This window comes from Macrobrachium nipponense, chromosome 12 (genome assembly GCF_015104395.2).
Source record: "Macrobrachium nipponense isolate FS-2020 chromosome 12, ASM1510439v2, whole genome shotgun sequence".
NCBI lineage: Eukaryota > Metazoa > Arthropoda > Malacostraca > Decapoda > Palaemonidae > Macrobrachium > Macrobrachium nipponense.
In genome coordinates this window covers 75023652-75032932 of record NC_087205.1, presented here as the reverse complement: position 1 = coordinate 75032932, position 9281 = coordinate 75023652, and the positions used below count along the sequence as shown (strand labels likewise).

General features: G+C 43.9%; 1 protein-coding gene across 1 annotated transcript; it reads right to left on the bottom strand.

Annotated features, from left to right (window-relative positions):
- Positions 1–6342: 6342 nt before the first annotated feature.
- On the bottom strand, positions 6343–7659 carry LOC135224843 (neurofilament medium polypeptide-like). The gene has a single exon (XM_064264165.1). The coding sequence runs from the start codon at positions 7657–7659 to the stop codon at positions 6343–6345; it is 1317 nt and encodes a 438-aa protein (XP_064120235.1).
- Between the last annotated feature and the right edge of the window lie 1622 nt (positions 7660–9281).

The window sequence follows — 9281 nt, the reverse complement described above, 5'->3', positions numbered from 1 at the left end:
CTTCAAAATACTTAGGTATGCTGTCACAAAGCTAGAGTTGAGAATAAAATTAGAAATCGTGGATCCATCGGTATATACTTTCCTTACTTTGCAAAATAATTATCTTTAATACGTTGCATAAGTCTACTCATTTCTAATGTATTTTATTTCAAGTATAGCACCTTTGAAAGGAAATGTTATGTATTGTTAAGTAAATAATCTGGCACCTGCATATGGCAATATTTCCATAACGAACAATGAATGAAGAAACTACTCCAATTCTTCGTTGGCCGACAGTACATGCCTAGCTACCTACAAGGTATACCTATTTCACTAGTTTTGTTTTCCCATACAAAAAAATAGTTTCCTACTGTAGTCCTAAATAACTAGCCAGTGCAAGGAGCAGGGGTCCAATTTCTTTAAAACTGGTAATTTGCTTCCAAAATGTACACCAGAAACATACAAAGCACACATACTGAAAATATGTGAAACTCATGTTTCAAGCTACATAGGTAATGCCGGTAATCTTAGCCTAGGCTAGGGTTTACAGAAATTTACTAGGTAGCTAGTTAGCCTAGGCCTAGTATATAAAGTAGGCTAGTCACCTATCCCAAGAAGTAGTAACCCTGCCGGTAGATCCGTGGCGGCCCAGACTATGGCAGTTGCTGTTTTTCTATGCAGTTTTACCTACTGAACAAGAATTTTAAGTACCTACTATTTATTCGGACGACTGTAATTAACCCCCAGGGGGAAAGTACTAAACACGGCAAAATACATTGGACGCCCCAATTACTAGTGGATGTCGTATTCGCGGTTAAGTTTCTTGAAGGGTAGCCTAATTCTAAAGAATAGTTCCCTACGAACTGCAAGGAACGTAACCGCGGATATGACATCCACTAGGGATTGGGGCGTCCAATGTATTTCAACGTATTTAGTACTGGCCCCGGGTGGTTAGGGCTAATTACAGTTGTCCAAATAAATACTACCTATTACTTTAAATTCTTGTTCAGTAAGTAAATAGGCTAACATAGGAAAACGTCAATTGCCATAGTCTAGGCCACCGCGGATTGCTTCTGTAGAAATACCACCCTGCCTACCCTATAAGGAACGAGTATGTATGAGGATGATAGTCTAGTAGCTAAATGGTAGGCCGTTGTGGTTTGTGACTTTACCACAAGATGCACCACTTGTCGCCAGCCTAGTTCTCATCCACATAATTTCCTTACAATTAAAGACCTTGAATTTGTTCAGTGTAAGAAAACGGAGGATCCCCAACATGTCATGACTACGATTTTTTTTTCACTGTCCTATGCATACAAAGCTAATTCAGTAGCACAGAATAGGTTAGGCTATTCCTAGGCCAGGGTACATAGTAGCACGATTTAGTTCCATAGCCCAGCATGTGGTAAAACGCGACTAGCGCAGCTTTAACCCATTAAATTGAAAATTAATAATGAAATATGCATTCCAGAATATCTTACGTGGTAAAACATCCCGGCCTCGAAGTAAATTTCCCAGATGAATGCAATATTTTCCAAGTAGCCGCTTCGATAATTTTCTTCTTCTTGCGCCGAAGTTCTGAACTTGAACGTCTTCGGGTGCGAACCACAATGGCAAGTTGTCTGACAAAAGGGAGATTTTTTCTGACCAGGATATGCTAATACAATTAATACTCCTGTTAATTTTCTTTTTCATGAATGAAATCGGACTATTTGCCACATAAAATATTAAAAATAAATATTAACCTTCGACAAACTGTTTTCATTATGAAGCCACGAGCATCACCAAATATTATTTAGGTAGTTAACAATACTATAATAAATAAATAAGGACTTATATAAAATAGTTACTATTGCAAAACTAGCAGAAATAAATACCAAGGTACACAAAACTTTACGTTGGACTTGTGAGCATCACACAGCAGCACTACTGCACTAGTTTCTCCGCCAATTCGCCAAACCCCCTCCCACAGGCACAGAGGCGGATTTAAAGGGGGCACCTGGTCATGTGCCCCCACCCCCTGGATAGATTAATGAGTACTAAATATCAAAGTTATATTTAAATTTTGATAATGTTTACCCACTGCACACAAGTAAAATATTGATAGAAACACTGAAAAAAATATATAATTGTTTTTTATGCATGTTTTTAATGCTTACTATATTTGCCAAAAGACACTTCACCTGCTACTTCTTTGTAAGCTACAGGTATTGGAAACAACGTAACAATCTTCAGAATTCCCCCCCCCCCCTCTCTCTCTCTCTCTCTCTCTCTCTCTCTCTCTCTCTCTCTCTCTCTCTCTCTCTCTCTCTCTCATTGCTAGACACAACTTGTTGTTAAACAGTAAACACGGTTTCAGGCAAAACAAATCCTGCCTATCAAACCTCTTGGAGTATTTTCATAAAATGCTTGGTATTTACGACAGTAGTAGAGCAATAGATATACGCTACTTGGATTTCAAAAAGGCCGTTGACAAAGTTTCACACAAGAAACTAATGACAAAAGTTAGAGCTTTCAGAATTGAAGGAGAAATAGCAGACTGGATCGAGATCGGCTAACATAGCATAGTAGAAGCAGTGGACTGCTTCCCTCTGCGAGCCGTGTTTCTAGATGATCTAGAAATCCGACCATTTGTTCGCATAACAGAGGCTTTCTATAAGTAGAATCTCCATTAAGGAACATAGCATACTAGAATCAGTGGACTGCTTCCCTCTGCGAGCCGTGTTTCTAGAAGATTTAGAAATGCGACCAGTTGTTTGCATAACAGAGGATTTCTACTTGTAGAATGTCCATTAAGGAACATAGCATACTAGAAGGAGTGGACTGCTTCCCTCTGCGAGCCGTGTTTCTAGATGATCTAGAAATCCGACCAGTTGTTCACATATTAGAGGCTTTCTACTTGTAGAATCTCCATTAAGGAACACAGCATACTAGAAGCAGTGAACTTCTTCCCTCTGCGAGCCGTGTTTCTAGATGGTCTAGAAATCTGACCATTTGTTTGCATAACAGATGCTTTCTATAATTAGAATCTCCATTAAGGAACATAGGATACTAGAAACAGTGGACTGCTTTCCTCTGCGAGCCGTGTTTCTAGATGATGTAGAAATCCGACCATTTGTTCGCATAACAGAGGCTTTCTACTTGTAGAATATCCATTAAGGAACATAGCATACTAGAAGCAGTGGACTGCTCCCCTATGCGAGCCGTGTTTCTAGAAGATCTAGAAATCCGACCAGTTGTTTGCATAACAGAGGATTTCTACATGTAGAATCTCCATTAAGGAACATAGCATACTAAAAGCAGTGGACTGCTTCCCTCTGCGAGCCGTGTTTCTAGAAGATCTAGAAATCCGACCAGTTGTTTGCACAACAGAGGATTTCTACATATAGAATCTCCATTAAGGAACATAGCATACTAAAAGCAGTGGACTGCTTCCCTCTGCGAGCCGTGTTTCTAGAAGATCCAGAAATCCGACCATTTGTTTGCATAACAGAGGATTTCTACATGTAGAATCTCCATTAAGGAACATAGCATACTAGAAGCATTGGACTGCTTCCCTCTGCGAGCCGTGTTTCTAGATGATCTAGAAATCCGACCATTTGTTCGCATAACAGAGGTTTTTCTATAAGTAGAATCTCCATTAAGGAACATAGCATACTAGAAGCAGTGGACTGCTTTCCTCTGCGAGCCGTGTTTCTAGATGATCTAGAAATCCGACCATTTGTTCGTATAACATAGGCTTTCTATAAGTAGAATCTCCATTAAGGAACATAGCATACTAGCCAAGCATGGGGACTGCTTCCCTCTGCGAGCCACCGTGTTTCTAGATGATCTAGAAATCCGACCACGGTTTGTTCGCATAACAGAGGCTTTCTACTTGTAGAATCTCCATTAAGGCACATACATACTAGAAGCAGTGGACTGCTTCCTCTGCGAGCCGTGTTTCTAGAAATGATCATCTATTAAATCACCAAGGTTGTGCTCATAACCAGAAAGGTTTCTATAACGTAGATCTCCATTAAGGAACATTTTAGCATACTAGATTGCGAATGGACTGCCTTCCCTCGCCGAGGCGCGTTGGTTTCTTAAGGAATGAATTCTAGAAATCCGACCATTTTTGTTCGGTTATAACTAGAAGCAGTGGACTGCTTCCCTCTGCGAGCCGTGTTTCTAGATGATCTAGAAATCCGACCATTTGTTCGCATAACAGAGGATTTCTACTTGTAGAATCTCCATTAAGGAACATAGCATACTAGAAGCAGTGGACTGCTTCCTGTTTCTGCGAGACAAGTGTTTCTAGAGAATCTAGGAAATCGACCATTTTTGGGTTCGTATAAAAGAGGCGTTTCTACTTCTGTAGAATCTCCATTAAGGAACATAGCATACTAGAAGCAGTGGACTGCTTCCCTCTGCGAAGCCGTGTTTCTAGATGATGTAGAAAATGACCCTTTGTTCGCCATAACAGAGGCTTTTACTTGTAGAATCTCCATTTAAGGAAATAGCATTACTAGAAGCATTGGGAATGCTTTCCCTCTGCGAGCCGTGGTTTCTAGATGATAGAAATCCGACCCATTTGTTTGCCTTAACAGAGGCTTTCTATGTAGTAGAATCTCATCTCAGATCTCATTAGACATAGCATCTAGAGCAGTGACCTGCTCTCTGCTAGCGTGTTTCTAGATCTAGAGCAGTTGGACTGCTCTTGCGAGCGTGTCTAGATCATCTAGAAATCCAACCAGTTGTTTGCATAACAGAGGATTTCTATAAGTAGAATCTCCATTAAGGAACATAGCATACTAGAAGCAATGGACTGCTTCCCTCTGCGAGCCGTGTTTCTAGATGATCTAGAAATCCGACCATTTGTTCGTATAACAGAGGCTTTCTATAAGTAGAATCTCCATTAAGGAACATAGCATACTAGAAGCAGTGGACTGCTTCCCTCTGCGAGCCGTGTTTCTAGAAGATCTAGAAATCCGACCAGTTGTTTGCATAACAGAGGATTTCTACTTGTAGAATATCCATTAAGGAACATAGCATACTAGAAGCAATGGACTGCTTCCCTCTGCGAGCTGTGTTTCTAAGAAGATCTAAATCCGCCCTTTGTTTTCATAACCGAGTCTTTCTACTTGTAAAGAATCTCCATAGAACCATTTAGTTCATCCTAGAAGCCAGTGGAACTGCTTCCTCTGGCAAGCCGTGTTTCTAGGATGATCTTTTAAAGAAATTCCGACCCATTTTTTCGCATACAGAAAAGCTTTCTCCGTGTAGAATTCTCCAAATTAAGGAACATAGCATACTAGAAGCAGTGGACTGACTTCCTCTGCGAGCCGTGTTTTCTAGAATGAATTCTAGAAATCCGACCATTTGTTCGCATAACAGAGGCTTTCTACTTGTAGAATCTCCATTAAGGCATAGAACAGCATACTAGAGCTTTAGTGAACTCTCTTGCGAGCAGTGTTTTCTAGATGATCTATGACCTTTCCCTCTGCGAGCGAAGCTGTGCTTTCCCTCTAGAAGATCTAAAATCCGACCATTTGTTCGTATAACAGAGGCTTTCTACTTGTGAATCTCCATTAAGGAAACTAGATACTAAGCATGGGGCTGCTTCCCCTCGCGAGCCGTGTTTCTAGAGATCTAGAAATCCGACCAGTTGTTCGCATAACAGAGGTTTTCTACTTGTAAAATCTTCATTAAGGAACGTAGCATACTAGAAGCAGTGGACTGCTTCCCTCTGCGAGCCATATTTCTAGATGATCTAGAAATCTGACCATTTGTTCGCATAACAGAGGCTTTCTACATGTAGAATCTCCATTAAGGAACATAACATACTAGAAGCAGTGGACTGCTTCCCTCTGCAAGCCGTGTTTCTAGAAGATCTAGAAATCCAACCAGTTTTTCGCATAACAGAGGTTTTCTACATGTAGAATCTCCATTAAGGAACATAGCATACTAGAAGCAGTGGACTGCTTCCCTCTGCGAGCCGTGTTTCTAGATGATCTAGAAATTCGACCATTTGTTCGCATAACAGAGGCTTTCTACTTGTAAAATCTCCATTAAGGAACATAGCATACTAGAAGCAGTGGACTGCTTCCCTCTGCGAGCCGTGTTTCTAGATGATCTAGAAATCCGACCATTTGTTCGCATAACAGAGGCTTTCTACTTGTAGAATCTCCATTAAGGAACATAGCATACTAGAAGCAGTGGACTGCTTCCCTCTGCGAGCCGTGTTTCTAGAAGATCTAGAAATCCGACCAGTTGTTCGCATAACAGAGGTTTTCTACATGTAGAATCTCTATAGAGGAACAGAGCAATACTCGAAGCAGTCTTGGGGCTCTTCTAGAATGTCTCTGGCTACCCCTGTGGCTTCTATTGAAGGTTGGGCTTTTTTCTCGCTGCTTCCAGCAGTTTCACTAGCTTTGGGACGGTTGGTCGAAGTTTTGGATTTTCGTTCTTCGCCATGTTTATAATTTCCTCGTAGTGCTGTGGGATGTGATCTGTGAAGGCGTAGATCGTATCCTCAATAAGACATCCCATGGAATAGACGTCCCCAGAGGGCTGCGCTGGCGCACCTTCCGTGTACTCGGGCGGGTAGATGGAATCGGACATATTCGGATATAGCTCGATTTCCTTTCCCCTTTCTACAGCTAATCCGAAGTCGATTATCCTGGGCTTCACCTGTTTCTTGCCCTTGCCTTCTGGGACGTGGACCATGACGTTATCTGTCTTCAAATCCACGTGGACGTATCCTGCCAAGTGGATCTGGTGCAGCTTTCTCGCAACGTCCGGAAGGATTCCCAAAGCGAGGGAAGGAGAGTTCTTCGAGTCGTTTATAAATGAGAAGAACTCTTCGCCAGCACAATACTCCATGAGGATCGCTGCTGGTTTGCTACAGGTGCCAAACAGCAGAGGAGCACCTCCTGCGCCATTGAGGGCCTGAAGAACATTCGCTTCTTTTCTGAAAACCGCTTTCACATTCCACTGGCGGGAATTAGCCACTTTCAGCACGGCTACTTCTCCCTTGTGGACGACCTTGTAAACGGTTCCATAGGCCCCAGCACCCAGCTCCTTTCCTTGCTTGAGGAGCTCAGCCACCACAGCCTCACTCATCGTTACGGCTTCGGGTTTCTGAGCCTCCTTCTCCTGCTTTTTGGGTCTTTTCGCACCTTTCCTCTTTCTCTTCTCGGCCTGTTTCTTCGGAGGCTCCTCTTTCTTCTTCTTATTCTTCTTCTTCTCGGCATGGTTCTTTGGAGCCTCCATTTTCTTCTCTTTCTTCTGTTTTTCCTCAGCCTGCTTCTTTGGAGGCTCCTTTTTCCCTTTCCTTTTCCCCAGCTTCTTCTGTTGAGGTTCGTCGGGGGAAATGTTCGTTTGCATTGCTTCTGTTGCTTCTGCCTCTTTCTTCACTTTTTCCTCAACCTTTTCATTCGCCCTCTCTTTCATTTCGTCCTTCTTGGCAGCTGCATTTTGGCCCGGCTCGGTTCTCTTGGCCGGGACGCCATACATTTTGTGGATTCTGTCCACTGCGTTTGCCTTTGCCTGCCGGGGTAGCCTTTTCCGTGCCTTTGGTGGACTGCGAGGAGGAGGGCTTCGGTCCGCCTTCCGTCTTTTGCTCAGGGGCTCCATCTTGCCTGAAGCCTCCATTTTCCCCTGCTCGACGGATGCTGTCGATTCCTCGTCCTCCTCCATCTTCCTCTTCCTTCCCCGACAGTCTTGCGGCCCTCTCTGGGAATTGTCAGCAAACCTCTTCCTCAGAGCTGCCGCCTTTATCATACCTCCTCGCCTCGCTTTCAGGGGAGGCCTTCGGGTAGGACTAGCAGTCGCCGCTTCGTCTTCATCCTTCCTAAGTCTCATGTTGGACGGGGATGACTCCCCTGCGTCCTCCATCTTTCTCTTCGTTCCCTCGGTGTTTCTCAGCACTCGAGGGAAACGGTCTACTGCTCTGTTCCTGACGTACCTCCTCCTCCGTTTAGATGGCACTACTTTAGTCATGAGGGCACGGACTGTAGCGAGTCCCTCTCCTACGTCCTTCGGCTCTGGCCGGGGAAAGCAGTTCCTTGTCAGCAACGGGGTACAACAAGGAGTGTTTCCAGCTACGAGCCAGCCACCTTCCTCCGTTCTTGGTCGTTTGGCGTCGGGGCTTCTCTCTTCTGTCTCCTGGTTTTTCCTCTTCGTTCCTCCGACGTCCAGTATAACGGTACTACTACAGGAACCTTCTGCTCTTCGATTCAGAAGGTTCTGCCTCAGGTTTAGCCCTCTCTTCGGCCGGAGAATTCGCCTGGTTTCTACCTTTCCTTCGTGAGGCAAGTTTTGTCTTGGAGGGAACGGTCCTGCTGCTGGCACTTCCGTCACCTCCATCTTCCTTTCGGCGCTACTCGACGCACGAGGGAAACTATCTCCTTTTCTGTTTCTGGGATGGTAGAATTCTCGAATTTTCCTGAGGGCTCGCCTTTTCGCTGGCCGGTAGACTGTTAGTGACCGAGGTGGGGATGATAATAAAGAATAGTAACAAGGAGCATCGGTGGCTCCTAGCAAATCTCGACGCGAGACACTCGCTCGAGAGGACAACACATTGTTCACAAAACGATTCATATTGTCAACTATGTAGTTGTCATCGCTGCGAAGTATCGTTAGTTTTAAAAAACGGCGCATGCTCCATCCTGGGCTTCCCCGGGGAAGCTTCTTGTCGCCTGCGATCCAAGTGTCTCCAGGAATCTCTGGAAGATCCTTTTTGGACTCTGGGCGAATCCGTTGAAGACGTCTGTTCCGCCTTCGTCAGTTGGTCTTGGAGCCTGGAGAATTATCGAAGATTCCGTTAAAACAATGGAGCCTGGAACCTGGAGAATTATCGAAGATCCAGTTCAATCCTTGAATCCTGCAACCTGGAACCAGGAGACTTATCGAAGATCCAGTTGAATCCTTGAAGCCTGCAACCTGGAACCAGGAGACTTATCGAAGATCCAGTTGAATCCTTGAAGCCTGCAACCTGGAACCAGGAGACTTATCGAAGATCCAGTTAAATCCTTGAAGCCTGCAACCTGGAACCAGGAGACTTATGGAAGATCCAGTTGAATCCTTTCATGGCCGTTTTTGAATGTAGGTATCTTCCCTGATATTATCGGTCGGATTCTTTTAACTTTTCCAGTTTCAGTACGTCCAGGTTTTCATTCGTCTTGAGCATTTTTCTTTTTAGATTTTCTCGTGAAAGGACAAAACAATGAGTACATGTATACATACATACTAACTAGTATATACAACTGGTGCACGTACGTAACACACGCACACGCACACACACACACGCACGCACACAC

Excerpts from the sequence above, each read along its gene's own strand:
- LOC135224843 (XM_064264165.1), bottom strand. The coding sequence starts at position 7,659 with ATGGAGGAGGACGAGGAATCGACAGCATCCGTCGAGCAGGGGAAAATG.